Below are 16,831 nucleotides of genomic sequence, written 5' to 3'. Positions count from 1 at the left end.
TTCACTGCAGTCTGTCACAGAATCACAGAATGTGTCACAGGTTGGAAGGGACCTCCAGAGATCATCTGGTCCAGCCCCCCTGTTCAAGCAGGGTCACCCCAAGCACATTACAAGGGATCACATCCAGACGACTTTTGAGCATCTCCAAAGAAGAGACTCCACAAGCTCTCTGAGCAGCCTGTTGCAGTGCTCTGTCATCTGAACTGTAAGAAGTTCTTCCTCATAAGAGGACGAAACCTCCTCCTCGTGGCTCTGTTTCGCTTGCTCAGAAATCATTCTGAAACCCACCAGCTGAATCGAGAACAATTACTAATGTAATGTGTCTAACTGTGGGTGACCCGTTTGGTGATAATCTGGAGCTGAGTAATGATACAGCAGTGCACTAAAAGTGAGGAGGGAGGTGGCTCGGGGGCATGGTGTGGCCAACAGCTAGAAAGGAGGAAGTTGGAGCTGATGGGAGGAGGGTCCCGGATCTGGTGGAGCCAATAAAACGACCCGTCTACGACATGTCTGGTGGGGAAGCCGACGGCTAACAAAGACTGGACTGTCTGCTAGCGAAGTGCAAGCGCCCCTAGAGCCACAGGAATGAGGTACCCTGGGATGTGTAAGAGCAACAGCATGTGTAAGGTTCAATTGCTTGGGAAAGAAACAAATCACGAAACAAATGGTCAAGGCCACACTTGCTACTTATTGCAATGCATCTCTTTGGTGTAATTACACAAAACTAGAATAGCATCGTTCCTTGCGCCAGGAGCTGCTCTGCTTGGCTGTGGGATCGACTGTGGAACAGACGCCCATTGGTGCACCCCAAGCATTTTCCTCGGAGGGGTCTCCGCTCTCAGCTGCTCACCAGGACCTCCTGAAGCTGTGGACAAATGATATTAAGTGATATTTTCTTGTGGTATGAATGAGAAGTGCAAGAGGCCTCTCTGCGTGACGGTGTGATAGTGCTGTGCAAGTGAGATGCAGCATCTCTGCGAAGCAACATCCCTAGTGCTTAGTGGTTTGTTGAGTGATGTAGATTCTAGTAGGCACGCTGCTTTACATAACTCTGCATGTGATTTTCACCCTGTTGCTTCTTGTACCGTGCGTCTTGCAATATCTGCGGTGATTGTTAGGCAATCTATCAAAAGCGTTTGGTTGATCGAAAATAAAAAAGGGGGAATTGTGGGAAAGGAATTTGCAGGTAGCTCCGCGCTGTTTCACACGTCCCTGAATGAGAGATAATGAGGAAACCAGCGGTAGAAACAAAAACTTGAGCAAGGTTGAGATAAAGGCAGTTGGCTACAGTGTTAAAGATGATCTCTGGGGCAGTGGCCAGTTGCTGGCTGGCTTGAGGCACGTGTCTGAGGGTCTCTAACCAATTGTATGAGAGATTTGGGCACGTGGAGAGTGCGTGGGGCTACGGGGAAAGTATATGTAGTAGTGAAAAAGGGCAAGAAAGGCCTCCTGTTGAAGAGCCATCAGGAGTCCGTGTCTTGCATCCCTTCACCTAGCTTAGCACGTGTACAGAAGTCCAGCGCCTAACTCAGAAATAATTCTTTAAAGTCAAGCAACAGGGCTTTGGTTGAAACAACATGGGAACTCCTTCTGTTCTGTATTCTGGGGGAATACACTTCCCCCTGCAGTGTATTCCCCAGAACGTTTAGTACCTGTCGGCTGAATGCAAACGCACAACAGAGGGTACCCCAACACAGACGGGCAGCAGGTTCTTGTGCGTCGCCTTTGAGCCCGAGCCTGAGCACCGAGCTGCTTTATGAAGCCCAGGTATGGCATTGCAACTGCAGACTTCTGAGTTCACTTGCTGATTCTCTCCCTCTCTAGGTCCAAAAATGTCCACGTTGGATTTCTCCCTTAATTCCCCATTCCGAAAGAATGGGTTGGCCTAGTAGAGAGTCCTTCAATAGTTTTGTTGGCCAAAGAGCTGTAGCCTGAAAGTCAGAAGTCTCCGTCAGCCTACAGGAAGAGAGAACACGTCAGGGGCAAATTACCTGACGTTTGGATATTTCTCTTAATTATCAAGACCAACCAGCCACACGCAAAACAGCCAACATGCATAAATGAAAGAAAGCCAAGCACGGTGTGCCAGAGCTGGTCCAACAGTTGTTCTGGTTAGCTCTAAGAGAGAATTTGAAGTTAGCTAAGGAGTGGAGAATAAGAATGAAAAAGCGATGCTCTCTCTGAGGGCTCTTTCCGCCCAAGATCTTGTCTCTAAGGACCCCAAGTTCTTTCTGGACGTGGTTCTGCAGCAGCAACAGGTTCTGCCCCGGGGGTCTCTGGCTGGTCTTTTGGGGTAAGGAAAGTGGGGGTGCCAGCTTGGCTGTCTCGGTTTCCGTATGCCCATAGATGGAGCCAGTAACCTGGCAACTGTGGACTGATTGTGTGCTCATAATGCAGCCAGGCAGGATAAAAGGCAGCGCCTCTTCCTGCGGTCATCACTTCTTGGAAGTGCAGCTGTGACGAACGAGGTAGGATACGGCTTGTCTCCAATGTTTCCAACAGCTTGTCTCCAACAGTTCCATCCTGTGAACTGGTGATCAAGCTTCACGTTCGTTAGTCAGATGGGACCAGTGAATACGAGAACGTTTAAATTTGCCTTCCTTTTAACAGGCACGAGATGAGTGCAGCGATGTCACAGGATGAACGGTCCACTGAGAAGACCCTAGCGGTAAGATTAGCTCCTTCAATCTGCACAAGTTCATGCACTTCTTTGGACATAGGTGGTCTAGTGCAAAGCTTGATACTGTTCATATGATAAATGGGCGAACAAAGGGGGCAAAAGAAACAAAAAGTGAAATGCTGCGGATACTTGAGGCTCTGCTTACCTGCAGCAGAAACTGCAAGCTCTTCATGTGATGGTGTCCGAAGCGTGCAGCTAGCTCCCACGCGCGCTTTCAGGGAGTCTTTAGTGGAGACAAGATCCTCTGGTACCATGGGCAGTGAATATTGGTCCCCAGATCGAGGGAGAAGCAGCTTCTGTTCCTCTCTCTCGCATCCCCCTGCCTCTCGTCCCAGCATGGTCATAAACTAAGGGCTCGGCTGCTCTCTGTTCTGTCCTTTCCTCTGGGTCCTGGGGGCTGGACTGCAGTGCTTGGGAAAAGGCATCAGCTTGAATGAGTTACAGCCCCATGGGCAACGTGTCGGTCCTTCTCCCACAGTGGACGTACTTCACTGAAACACAATAACTTCACGAGTGGCCAGCCAAAGTTAGGAATCACAGTCAGCAAAGATGGTATGAAAGGCTAAAGGCCACTGAAGCCCAACTCCAAATCTCTCTGGTTGTTCTTATTCCCCCAGTTTTCTCCCTGCATTTTCATAAAGGCTAAGAAGGCTCTATGAAGCCCAGGAAGCAATACAATCTACTGACAGTTTCAGATGCGCAGTCGCCATCAAGTATTTGACTTAAGAAGGAATTCCCATCAGCATTTTGTAGGGACTTCAGTGACTGTGAGCAGGTGGAGAAAGTGGCTTAAAGTCAGGTTGAGGCCTCAATTCAAATTCATTCCTGAGAAGCGCAGATGGCACAGTGCAATTTCTTCCATGAGTAGCCTTGGATTGCAGAACCCTAGCGCTTCTCCCGTGCCTCTTCCTCCCCTGTGAAATACTGCAGACCACTCAAATCCTTAGGTATTTGTCTCAAAACAAAGTAAGCAAACAAACAAAAGTCCAGTCAGTCCAACACTGCAGGCTGAAGCTCAGTCTGAAATACAAGCTATGGCACGATGTACCTGTTTCATTGGCAGGGCACGATGGAGTCATCTGACGTGACCCCGCAGAAGGGCTCTTTCCAGCTCCTTGTGAAGGAACGGGAGTCCGCCAGGGCCACAAAACCCATCTTGGTGCGCCAGCGCCCACCAGTGCCACGGTCACGGTCACGGGCACGGAAGAGACGCATCCGTGTCAAATCTGTGGAAATACTCCGGGCACGGGGTCGTATCATGGAAACCATCGAGGAGGAGCCCCTGGGCGCCCCTGGCGAGATTGAAAACTTCCCAACTTCTGACAAGGAGCTTGAGAGCCACTTCGAGAACCTGGGTGGCAGGAAGGTGAGTGCAAGAAGGTTCTGCACTTGAGAACGATTCCCCCCCCATCACTGTGGCCTTGTGATTCTAGCACCTCTGTCAACGTGAGGAAAACATGTGCAACTGTGCCAAATCTCCTTGTTTTGCAAGGAGACCACGGCAAATGGAAAGTGCGAGATACTGCTAAGCACGATGGTGCGATGAGCTATCAGCTAAGCAGCACATGAATGCACCATTCACAACCTGCAGTGCCACAGAAATTGACCATAGAGCATCCTGGAGAACACTGCTGCCAGAACAGCACCCCCTTCCAATCTGCTGCTGCCTCATGTCATTTCTGCCCCCGAGAACCCTATCAGTCTCCTACCAGTAGCTTCTAACTCCCATCCCCTTGACGTCTTCTAACAGGGAGCAGAAAGTGAGAGGAGCTCACTGTCACCAGCTCGGACTAGCGAGCCTGAGAGCAATCCAGGCATAGTGGAGTCCGGTGCTAAAAGGAGGAGGGCAGTCTTTGAGACGCTCTCAGAAAATGGACAACACAGCGATGCCAAAGGTTAGTCTGACCACTTGGATCTGCTTTCTCGCTTTAGTTGAGTGCACTCGATCTCTGTTGTGACGAGGGGCAACCACATTCTTGTCATCAGGGCAGCCCCCAGGCTGCCCAGGAAAAGAACGTGGTGTTCTTATTGATGCCAAACAAACTTTTCGGCTTTCTCCATTTTATCTGTGTGTTATGGAGGAGTGCCCGAAGCCCATTAAACACTTTTTGAGCAGAACACAACAGAACGGTGTCCTATGTTTAGAGAAGAAAACTTATGATGAAGACGACCCAAATCTAAAACTAGGATATCAAAACTATGGGCAGCATTCGTCCATTATGGAAAAGCAGGAACTTCCTATTCTCTGTTGGTGAAGATAGTTTGGATTTGGAGCCGTGCTGCTTTCGTACCAACACTTTAGCTTTTAAGCGTGGCTTTCAGGTTTCCACAAGTCGAATGCTCTGTGCTTGATGTGTTCTAAAGTAAAAGTTGCTAAACAGCTGCTAAAATGTTGGCGTTCCTGCTCGTTTTGCCTACTGCTTTTCTTTCAAGATTTGAAACACGTGCACCCACCTCCCTCTCCCCAACTATGATGTCTGTTTGTAGTTTCAGGGGGTGGTCGAAAACTTCTCAGAGGACTTCGAGAAGCGCGCCCTCCGAAGCCTGGCAGCACGCTGCAGCTCTTTGAGGAGAATGTCTCCTTAAAGGATAAAGAGGCTCTTTATCAAGCTGCAGCGGCCAAAGCAGAGAAGAGGAACTGCTTTCCTAATCATGTAAGATCCCAGTGTCTCATTATCTTCTTAATTCTACGTTTGCTTTGCACAGGGTCAGACCCTAACTGTCTTTATTTCCACAAGCAAGCTATCAGATGGCTCACGGGGTGGATCAAAATTTAAATCCGAAATTAGGAAACTTAGATAGCAAACATAGTCATCCTTCAGTCTGTGTCTACCAAATGAGATTTTTCATGCTACATGCCTCCGGTCTTTTGGACAATCCCTTTTCATTCATGGAATTGCTCTTCTTTGTCGTCCACCTTTGCCTGAACTTCACTGATGAGGGCCCTAGGCGTGAGAGAGAGCAGCAATGCGGTTATCCTATTTGCTCATGTTCACCAAAAACAGCAGCTTCTTTAACACAACAAATATTCGTTATTGACAAATAATAAAATCCTATTCAGATGCACAGTGAGCTTAGAGCTCTTGCTGCTCAAACTGAAGGATTTGAAATCGCTGCGTTATAAAACAGCGTCTGGTTAAGATAAGGTACGGGAAGAGTCCAGGTGTTTTCAAACCACACAGTTCCTGCCCACTGGCTTCTTGATTTCCTCATCGCTTTGGCGTATTCGGAGCAGATTCCTGCAGTTCCTTGGGCAGAGAAGGTTCAAATTCCCTCCTCCTGACACTGCAAAGAATGCTGCAGTTAGCTCTCTGTCCCCAAAAGGAAGAACTGTAGGAAGCCTGGCCCAAGTGAACTGTGTGGAGAACATAGGAACTGCTTCATTTACACTCGAGAACGCCTTGCCCTTTCTTGTTGACATGGACAGTACGTTCTTGCTACCAATGGAAACCAGCTGACCTTATTTAATCCCTCTAGATTTCCGAGGAGATCAAGGCCTGCACTGCGCCTGGCGGCCTGGCCGCAGTCAGGAGGCCCTTTGAGAACAGGCAGACCGCCTCCTCGAGGATGACCGATGCTCATTCCCAGCACGAGCAGAAAACTGCAGAGGTAACAATGCAATTTGTAATACTAACCAATGAGGTCTTCCATGCTAAAGAGCTTGAGGGAAAAATCCCATGATTTGCTTGGAAAGGTCTGTGCTTTTAGTTCGAGGTATCTTCCCGTGTAAGTTAGAAATGCGTAAGATTAGACATCGGTTCATCTCATACAGTCCGAATTTGGATTTTCACTATGCAGTTGCAATTTTAAATGTAACCCGTGAAAGTGGTGGCAATAAACGAAGCTTAGCAATCAGGGGCACATAAAGAAGTATTTAGTACAGTCTGTAATTCAGCAAGTATTTCTACTGTGTGACAAACACAACTAAAGAAGAAGTCAATAAACACTTCTGCTTTTCCTTTCCTTCTCTGCTGAAGGCAATCTCTTCTTTCCTTGTTTTCATTCTCTAAATGTGTGTATTTTCTGTCACCAGTTTCTCAGATACACAGAATCTGTCCACTGGAGAAGCGATAAAAAGTGCCAAAAAGTTGAAGGCGGTATGAACCAGCCGTTTATAGCGGCACAGAAGATGGAAGCGCTAAGACAGCCAAAATCTACAATGCCTTCAGTGGCTTCCAGAATGGAAGTAATCAACACAATCCTCAAGAATCAACAGCTTCCTATAAGAAGTCCACGTCATCTTGGAGCTGGTGCACCAAATCCGGAGTGCGAAAGAAATGAATCCTCTGTGATCCAGGTGTTCCCTAATCTTAAGGAGCCACAGAGGAGGGAGCCATTGCGCCAGCCGAAAAGGAAAATCAATTTTGCAGCTTCCAGACTGAAGACCATCAATGAAATCCACAAGAGGCAAAGTAATATTCTAAGATGTCCAGACCAGCAAGAAGCTGCTTTAGTGGCTTACGATATGCAGTGGTGTGAAACCCCAGAATGCGATGGAAAGAACAAAGATGAAGCCCTCGCAGGCGACGTGTTGTGCAGCAATGCACAACACATTTCCAATAAAAACCTGTAATGACTTAAAAGTAACAGACTTGTCTGAATTTTTGCTGCCTGTCTCTCCTCCCTCCTTCAAGACTTCCCTCGTGCAAGATGCTATCAGGACAAGGCGTGAAGTTGGATGTATAAAACAGATTAAGAAGATTTTTGTCAACATTGGTACCCCAGTAAGTGCCGTGAGTAACGTGCAAGCTAGAGAAAGCGAGCCCCAAATCCCATTTTGATTCGGAAAGGCAGCTGGAGCAGAATTATGTAAAACTCTGTCTCAGACAGTAACAGAGTTTTGACAAGTGCATTTTGTGACGTGACCCTGCTGAGTGTGAGCCAGCACGGAGGCAGGAGCCGGGCAGGTGAGCTACTGTGTTGCGTGAAACACCATATTGACAGCGGTGCTCATGTATAGGCGGTAGGGCTTCACGTGAAAGAACTTTCCTACTCAGCAGAAGGCAGTACTTGATATTTTCAGTTAAACAGAGTGAAGGATGGTCCCAATGACAAGGATCACGAGCTGCCGGGCTGTTTTCCGTGTCTGCCGTTACAAAGATAAGGATGTTTGTCTTCTTCCAGTTCCTCCTGGTTTTCTTGTGCTCCCCTTACTCTGTCTTGGACAACAAAGCCCCTGCTTTCTTTCTGGGAGGGCAGTGTGGGGGCGGCGGAAGGGGCAGTGCTGTAGCAGGAGTTCCTCACTGCTTCGTGCAAGGCTCTCACACGTTGTGAGGAACTCAACTGGCACCTCTTCTTTAGTAGCTTCTAGCAATCATGCTGTAGGACCATCCACACGTACGACAGTTTTTACTGTGATAATGGGAGCAAAAACCAACTCCCCTTACAACTCTGGATAGCTTCCAAAATACAACCCCTCCCCCCCACACATACTCCGTCCCTCTCAAGAGTAACTTCAAATGTTTAAGTTAAACCTCAAGAATAACTCATGCCCCGGAATTAAGCACCTCATTTTAGTAGAAATGGATCTCCTTTTGAAGGAACTGTTTTGTGTACTCGGGTACCAGTTCTTCTGCCTCCATTGCTTCATTTGGTGTCCCAGCCCTAAGAGTCTAGATGACAAATGTGGATTCCTCAGGAGCGTTTGTTAAGACCAAAGCTTTGGGATACGTGGAAGCAGGCTCTGACATTTTTAAATGCAGGTCTCCAGCCTGGGTTGAAGTCATGAAGGCACCAGATTGTTTTAATGGGGATCACCATGATGGTGGACCCTCTGAAGTGATATAAAAAGCAGGGAAGCTTTTTCCAACTTGTGCATCGTGGGCATGCTTAGTGAAGCTGGCTCTCAGCAGCGTTTTCTTATGTGTAGGTATGAGGACGAGAGATGGAAAGTGGGATGGAATGGTTGGGAGTTCCTCAAGGAATGCGTTTTAATGAAACAAAAAATGACATTTAAATACGGGGTTTGTTTCACTACAGATTTTTGGCAGTAGACGGGGCGCTTACTGGAATGAAATTCTGTGGAGTTGGGAAGGCTTTGGGAGATGGTGCCCAGGTGCAGTATATTGGTGCTGCCTCCTGAAGATCAGCTCTGACTTGACTCAGGCACTTTGTTGTTTCCATGCAACTGCTCAGCATGAGAAAGAAAAAACAAACAAACAAACAAACAAACAAGGAAAGCAATATATGTACCTCCGTACCCACTTCCTTTCACTGCAGTCTGTCACAGAATCACAGAATGTGTCACAGGTTGGAAGGGACCTCCAGAGATCATCTGGTCCAGCCCCCCTGTTCAAGCAGGGTCACCCCAAGCACATTACAAGGGATCACATCCAGACGACTTTTGAGCATCTCCAAAGAAGAGACTCCACAAGCTCTCTGAGCAGCCTGTTGCAGTGCTCTGTCATCTGAACTGTAAGAAGTTCTTCCTCATAAGAGGACGAAACCTCCTCCTCGTGGCTCTGTTTCGCTTGCTCAGAAATCATTCTGAAACCCACCAGCTGAATCGAGAACAATTACTAATGTAATGTGTCTAACTGTGGGTGACCCGTTTGGTGATAATCTGGAGCTGAGTAATGATACAGCAGTGCACTAAAAGTGAGGAGGGAGGTGGCTCGGGGGCATGGTGTGGCCAACAGCTAGAAAGGAGGAAGTTGGAGCTGATGGGAGGAGGGTCCCGGATCTGGTGGAGCCAATAAAACGACCCGTCTACGACATGTCTGGTGGGGAAGCCGACGGCTAACAAAGACTGGACTGTCTGCTAGCGAAGTGCAAGCGCCCCTAGAGCCACAGGAATGAGGTACCCTGGGATGTGTAAGAGCAACAGCATGTGTAAGGTTCAATTGCTTGGGAAAGAAACAAATCACGAAACAAATGGTCAAGGCCACACTTGCTACTTATTGCAATGCATCTCTTTGGTGTAATTACACAAAACTAGAATAGCATCGTTCCTTGCGCCAGGAGCTGCTCTGCTTGGCTGTGGGATCGACTGTGGAACAGACGCCCATTGGTGCACCCCAAGCATTTTCCTCGGAGGGGTCTCCGCTCTCAGCTGCTCACCAGGACCTCCTGAAGCTGTGGACAAATGATATTAAGTGATATTTTCTTGTGGTATGAATGAGAAGTGCAAGAGGCCTCTCTGCGTGACGGTGTGATAGTGCTGTGCAAGTGAGATGCAGCATCTCTGCGAAGCAACATCCCTAGTGCTTAGTGGTTTGTTGAGTGATGTAGATTCTAGTAGGCACGCTGCTTTACATAACTCTGCATGTGATTTTCACCCTGTTGCTTCTTGTACCGTGCGTCTTGCAATATCTGCGGTGATTGTTAGGCAATCTATCAAAAGCGTTTGGTTGATCGAAAATAAAAAAGGGGGAATTGTGGGAAAGGAATTTGCAGGTAGCTCCGCGCTGTTTCACACGTCCCTGAATGAGAGATAATGAGGAAACCAGCGGTAGAAACAAAAACTTGAGCAAGGTTGAGATAAAGGCAGTTGGCTACAGTGTTAAAGATGATCTCTGGGGCAGTGGCCAGTTGCTGGCTGGCTTGAGGCACGTGTCTGAGGGTCTCTAACCAATTGTATGAGAGATTTGGGCACGTGGAGAGTGCGTGGGGCTACGGGGAAAGTATATGTAGTAGTGAAAAAGGGCAAGAAAGGCCTCCTGTTGAAGAGCCATCAGGAGTCCGTGTCTTGCATCCCTTCACCTAGCTTAGCACGTGTACAGAAGTCCAGCGCCTAACTCAGAAATAATTCTTTAAAGTCAAGCAACAGGGCTTTGGTTGAAACAACATGGGAACTCCTTCTGTTCTGTATTCTGGGGGAATACACTTCCCCCTGCAGTGTATTCCCCAGAACGTTTAGTACCTGTCGGCTGAATGCAAACGCACAACAGAGGGTACCCCAACACAGACGGGCAGCAGGTTCTTGTGCGTCGCCTTTGAGCCCGAGCCTGAGCACCGAGCTGCTTTATGAAGCCCAGGTATGGCATTGCAACTGCAGACTTCTGAGTTCACTTGCTGATTCTCTCCCTCTCTAGGTCCAAAAATGTCCACGTTGGATTTCTCCCTTAATTCCCCATTCCGAAAGAATGGGTTGGCCTAGTAGAGAGTCCTTCAATAGTTTTGTTGGCCAAAGAGCTGTAGCCTGAAAGTCAGAAGTCTCCGTCAGCCTACAGGAAGAGAGAACACGTCAGGGGCAAATTACCTGACGTTTGGATATTTCTCTTAATTATCAAGACCAACCAGCCACACGCAAAACAGCCAACATGCATAAATGAAAGAAAGCCAAGCACGGTGTGCCAGAGCTGGTCCAACAGTTGTTCTGGTTAGCTCTAAGAGAGAATTTGAAGTTAGCTAAGGAGTGGAGAATAAGAATGAAAAAGCGATGCTCTCTCTGAGGGCTCTTTCCGCCCAAGATCTTGTCTCTAAGGACCCCAAGTTCTTTCTGGACGTGGTTCTGCAGCAGCAACAGGTTCTGCCCCGGGGGTCTCTGGCTGGTCTTTTGGGGTAAGGAAAGTGGGGGTGCCAGCTTGGCTGTCTCGGTTTCCGTATGCCCATAGATGGAGCCAGTAACCTGGCAACTGTGGACTGATTGTGTGCTCATAATGCAGCCAGGCAGGATAAAAGGCAGCGCCTCTTCCTGCGGTCATCACTTCTTGGAAGTGCAGCTGTGACGAACGAGGTAGGATACGGCTTGTCTCCAATGTTTCCAACAGCTTGTCTCCAACAGTTCCATCCTGTGAACTGGTGATCAAGCTTCACGTTCGTTAGTCAGATGGGACCAGTGAATACGAGAACGTTTAAATTTGCCTTCCTTTTAACAGGCACGAGATGAGTGCAGCGATGTCACAGGATGAACGGTCCACTGAGAAGACCCTAGCGGTAAGATTAGCTCCTTCAATCTGCACAAGTTCATGCACTTCTTTGGACATAGGTGGTCTAGTGCAAAGCTTGATACTGTTCATATGATAAATGGGCGAACAAAGGGGGCAAAAGAAACAAAAAGTGAAATGCTGCGGATACTTGAGGCTCTGCTTACCTGCAGCAGAAACTGCAAGCTCTTCATGTGATGGTGTCCGAAGCGTGCAGCTAGCTCCCACGCGCGCTTTCAGGGAGTCTTTAGTGGAGACAAGATCCTCTGGTACCATGGGCAGTGAATATTGGTCCCCAGATCGAGGGAGAAGCAGCTTCTGTTCCTCTCTCTCGCATCCCCCTGCCTCTCGTCCCAGCATGGTCATAAACTAAGGGCTCGGCTGCTCTCTGTTCTGTCCTTTCCTCTGGGTCCTGGGGGCTGGACTGCAGTGCTTGGGAAAAGGCATCAGCTTGAATGAGTTACAGCCCCATGGGCAACGTGTCGGTCCTTCTCCCACAGTGGACGTACTTCACTGAAACACAATAACTTCACGAGTGGCCAGCCAAAGTTAGGAATCACAGTCAGCAAAGATGGTATGAAAGGCTAAAGGCCACTGAAGCCCAACTCCAAATCTCTCTGGTTGTTCTTATTCCCCCAGTTTTCTCCCTGCATTTTCATAAAGGCTAAGAAGGCTCTATGAAGCCCAGGAAGCAATACAATCTACTGACAGTTTCAGATGCGCAGTCGCCATCAAGTATTTGACTTAAGAAGGAATTCCCATCAGCATTTTGTAGGGACTTCAGTGACTGTGAGCAGGTGGAGAAAGTGGCTTAAAGTCAGGTTGAGGCCTCAATTCAAATTCATTCCTGAGAAGCGCAGATGGCACAGTGCAATTTCTTCCATGAGTAGCCTTGGATTGCAGAACCCTAGCGCTTCTCCCGTGCCTCTTCCTCCCCTGTGAAATACTGCAGACCACTCAAATCCTTAGGTATTTGTCTCAAAACAAAGTAAGCAAACAAACAAAAGTCCGGTCAGTCCAACACTGCAGGCTGAAGCTCAGTCTGAAATACAAGCTATGGCACGATGTACCTGTTTCATTGGCAGGGCACGATGGAGTCATCTGACGTGACCCCGCAGAAGGGCTCTTTCCAGCTCCTTGTGAAGGAACGGGAGTCCGCCAGGGCCACAAGACCCATCTTGGTGCGCCAGCGCCCACCAGTGCCACGGTCACGGTCACGGGCACGGAAGAGACGCATCCGTGTCAAATCTGTGGAAATACTCCGGGCACGGGGTCGTATCATGGAAACCATCGAGGAGGAGCCCCTGGGCGCCCCTGGCGAGATTGAAAACTTCCCAACTTCTGACAAGGAGCTTGAGAGCCACTTCGAGAACCTGGGTGGCAGGAAGGTGAGTGCAAGAAGGTTCTGCACTTGAGAACGATTCCCCCCCCCATCACTGTGGCCTTGTGATTCTAGCACCTCTGTCAACGTGAGGAAAGCATGTGCAACTGTGCCAAATCTCCTTGTTTTGCAAGGAGACCACGGCAAATGGAAAGTGCGAGATACTGCTAAGCACGATGGTGCGATGAGCTATCAGCTAAGCAGCACATGAATGCACCATTCACAACCTGCAGTGCCACAGAAATTGACCATAGAGCATCCTGGAGAACACTGCTGCCAGAACAGCACCCCCTTCCAATCTGCTGCTGCCTCATGTCATTTCTGCCCCCGAGAACCCTATCAGTCTCCTACCAGTAGCTTCTAACTCCCATCCCCTTGACGTCTTCTAACAGGGAGCAGAAAGTGAGAGGAGCTCACTGTCACCAGCTCGGACTAGCGAGCCTGAGAGCAATCCAGGCATAGTGGAGTCCGGTGCTAAAAGGAGGAGGGCAGTCTTTGAGACGCTCTCAGAAAATGGACAACACAGCGATGCCAAAGGTTAGTCTGACCACTTGGATCTGCTTTCTCGCTTTAGTTGAGTGCACTCGATCTCTGTTGTGACGAGGGGCAACCACATTCTTGTCATCAGGGCAGCCCCCAGGCTGCCCAGGAAAAGAACGTGGTGTTCTTATTGATGCCAAACAAACTTTTCGGCTTTCTCCATTTTATCTGTGTGTTATGGAGGAGTGCCCGAAGCCCATTAAACACTTTTTGAGCAGAACACAACAGAACGGTGTCCTATGTTTAGAGAAGAAAACTTATGATGAAGACGACCCAAATCTAAAACTAGGATATCAAAACTATGGGCAGCATTCGTCCATTATGGAAAAGCAGGAACTTCCTATTCTCTGTTGGTGAAGATAGTTTGGATTTGGAGCCGTGCTGCTTTCGTACCAACACTTTAGCTTTTAAGCGTGGCTTTCAGGTTTCCACAAGTCGAATGCTCTGTGCTTGATGTGTTCTAAAGTAAAAGTTGCTAAACAGCTGCTAAAATGTTGGCGTTCCTGCTCGTTTTGCCTACTGCTTTTCTTTCAAGATTTGAAACACGTGCACCCACCTCCCTCTCCCCAACTATGATGTCTGTTTGTAGTTTCAGGGGGTGGTCGAAAACTTCTCAGAGGACTTCGAGAAGCGCGCCCTCCGAAGCCTGGCAGCACGCTGCAGCTCTTTGAGGAGAATGTCTCCTTAAAGGATAAAGAGGCTCTTTATCAAGCTGCAGCGGCCAAAGCAGAGAAGAGGAACTGCTTTCCTAATCATGTAAGATCCCAATGTCTCATTATCTTCTTAATTCTACGTTTGCTTTGCACAGGGTCAGACCCTAACTGTCTTTATTTCCACAAGCAAGCTATCAGATGGCTCACGGGGTGGATCAAAATTTAAATCCGAAATTAGGAAACTTAGATAGCAAACATAGTCATCCTTCAGTCTGTGTCTACCAAATGAGATTTTTCATGCTACATGCCTCCGGTCTTTTGGACAATCCCTTTTCATTCATGGAATTGCTCTTCTTTGTCGTCCACCTTTGCCTGAACTTCACTGATGAGGGCCCTAGGCGTGAGAGAGAGCAGCAATGCGGTTATCCTATTTGCTCATGTTCACCAAAAACAGCAGCTTCTTTAACACAACAAATATTCGTTATTGACAAATAATAAAATCCTATTCAGATGCACAGTGAGCTTAGAGCTCTTGCTGCTCAAACTGAAGGATTTGAAATCGCTGCGTTATAAAACAGCGTCTGGTTAAGATAAGGTACGGGAAGAGTCCAGGTGTTTTCAAACCACACAGTTCCTGCCCACTGGCTTCTTGATTTCCTCATCGCTTTGGCGTATTCGGAGCAGATTCCTGCAGTTCCTTGGGCAGAGAAGGTTCAAATTCCCTCCTCCTGACACTGCAAAGAATGCTGCAGTTAGCTCTCTGTCCCCAAAAGGAAGAACTGTAGGAAGCCTGGCCCAAGTGAACTGTGTGGAGAACATAGGAACTGCTTCATTTACACTCGAGAACGCCTTGCCCTTTCTTGTTGACATGGACAGTACGTTCTTGCTACCAATGGAAACCAGCTGACCTTATTTAATCCCTCTAGATTTCCGAGGAGATCAAGGCCTGCACTGCGCCTGGCGGCCTGGCCGCAGTCAGGAGGCCCTTTGAGAACAGGCAGACCGCCTCCTCGAGGATGACCGATGCTCATTCCCAGCACGAGCAGAAAACTGCAGAGGTAACAATGCAATTTGTAATACTAACCAATGAGGTCTTCCATGCTAAAGAGCTTGAGGGAAAAATCCCATGATTTGCTTGGAAAGGTCTGTGCTTTTAGTTCGAGGTATCTTCCCGTGTAAGTTAGAAATGCGTAAGATTAGACATCGGTTCATCTCATACAGTCCGAATTTGGATTTTCACTATGCAGTTGCAATTTTAAATGTAACCCGTGAAAGTGGTGGCAATAAACGAAGCTTAGCAATCAGGGGCACATAAAGAAGTATTTAGTACAGTCTGTAATTCAGCAAGTATTTCTACTGTGTGACAAACACAACTAAAGAAGAAGTCAATAAACACTTCTGCTTTTCCTTTCCTTCTCTGCTGAAGGCAATCTCTTCTTTCCTTGTTTTCATTCTCTAAATGTGTGTATTTTCTGTCACCAGTTTCTCAGATACACAGAATCTGTCCACTGGAGAAGCGATAAAAAGTGCCAAAAAGTTGAAGGCGGTATGAACCAGCCGTTTATAGCGGCACAGAAGATGGAAGCGCTAAGACAGCCAAAATCTACAATGCCTTCAGTGGCTTCCAGAATGGAAGTAATCAACACAATCCTCAAGAATCAACAGCTTCCTATAAGAAGTCCACGTCATCTTGGAGCTGGTGCACCAAATCCGGAGTGCGAAAGAAATGAATCCTCTGTGATCCAGGTGTTCCCTAATCTTAAGGAGCCACAGAGGAGGGAGCCATTGCGCCAGCCGAAAAGGAAAATCAATTTTGCAGCTTCCAGACTGAAGACCATCAATGAAATCCACAAGAGGCAAAGTAATATTCTAAGATGTCCAGACCAGCAAGAAGCTGCTTTAGTGGCTTACGATATGCAGTGGTGTGAAACCCCAGAATGCGATGGAAAGAACAAAGATGAAGCCCTCGCAGGCGACGTGTTGTGCAGCAATGCACAACACATTTCCAATAAAAACCTGTAATGACTTAAAAGTAACAGACTTGTCTGAATTTTTGCTGCCTGTCTCTCCTCCCTCCTTCAAGACTTCCCTCGTGCAAGATGCTATCAGGACAAGGCGTGAAGTTGGATGTATAAAACAGATTAAGAAGATTTTTGTCAACATTGGTACCCCAGTAAGTGCCGTGAGTAACGTGCAAGCTAGAGAAAGCGAGCCCCAAATCCCATTTTGATTCGGAAAGGCAGCTGGAGCAGAATTATGTAAAACTCTGTCTCAGACAGTAACAGAGTTTTGACAAGTGCATTTTGTGACGTGACCCTGCTGAGTGTGAGCCAGCACGGAGGCAGGAGCCGGGCAGGTGAGCTACTGTGTTGCGTGAAACACCATATTGACAGCGGTGCTCATGTATAGGCGGTAGGGCTTCACGTGAAAGAACTTTCCTACTCAGCAGAAGGCAGTACTTGATATTTTCAGTTAAACAGAGTGAAGGATGGTCCCAATGACAAGGATCACGAGCTGCCGGGCTGTTTTCCGTGTCTGCCGTTACAAAGATAAGGATGTTTGTCTTCTTCCAGTTCCTCCTGGTTTTCTTGTGCTCCCCTTACTCTGTCTTGGACAACAAAGCCCCTGCTTTCTTTCTGGGAGGGCAGTGTGGGGGCGGCGGAAGGGGCAGTGCTGTAGCAGGAGTTCCTCACTGCTTCGTGCAAGGCTC

General features: G+C 47.9%; 2 protein-coding genes across 2 annotated transcripts; both read left to right on the top strand.

Moving 5' to 3' along the window:
• Positions 1-413: 413 nt before the first annotated feature.
• LOC311429365 (uncharacterized protein) lies at positions 414-7,253 on the top strand (the record flags this gene model as incomplete). The annotated part of the gene is made up of 8 exons (XM_084540454.1): positions 414-513; positions 2,203-2,293; positions 2,611-2,668; positions 3,744-4,046; positions 4,431-4,575; positions 5,168-5,334; positions 6,158-6,289; positions 6,714-7,253. The coding sequence occupies 8 exons, from the start codon at positions 414-416 to the stop codon at positions 7,251-7,253; spliced, it is 1,536 nt and encodes a 511-aa protein (XP_084396580.1).
• A 2,049-nt stretch (positions 7,254-9,302) lies between these two features.
• LOC311429364 (uncharacterized protein) lies at positions 9,303-16,143 on the top strand (the record flags this gene model as incomplete). The annotated part of the gene is made up of 8 exons (XM_084540453.1): positions 9,303-9,402; positions 11,092-11,182; positions 11,500-11,557; positions 12,633-12,935; positions 13,321-13,465; positions 14,058-14,224; positions 15,048-15,179; positions 15,604-16,143. The coding sequence occupies 8 exons, from the start codon at positions 9,303-9,305 to the stop codon at positions 16,141-16,143; spliced, it is 1,536 nt and encodes a 511-aa protein (XP_084396579.1).
• Between the last annotated feature and the right edge of the window lie 688 nt (positions 16,144-16,831).

Source organism: Aythya ferina (genome assembly GCF_964211825.1).
Source record: "Aythya ferina genome assembly, contig: HAP1_SCAFFOLD_811, whole genome shotgun sequence".
NCBI classification, from domain to species: Eukaryota; Metazoa; Chordata; class Aves; order Anseriformes; family Anatidae; genus Aythya; species Aythya ferina.
This window is presented reverse-complemented; position numbering and strand designations above follow the sequence as displayed.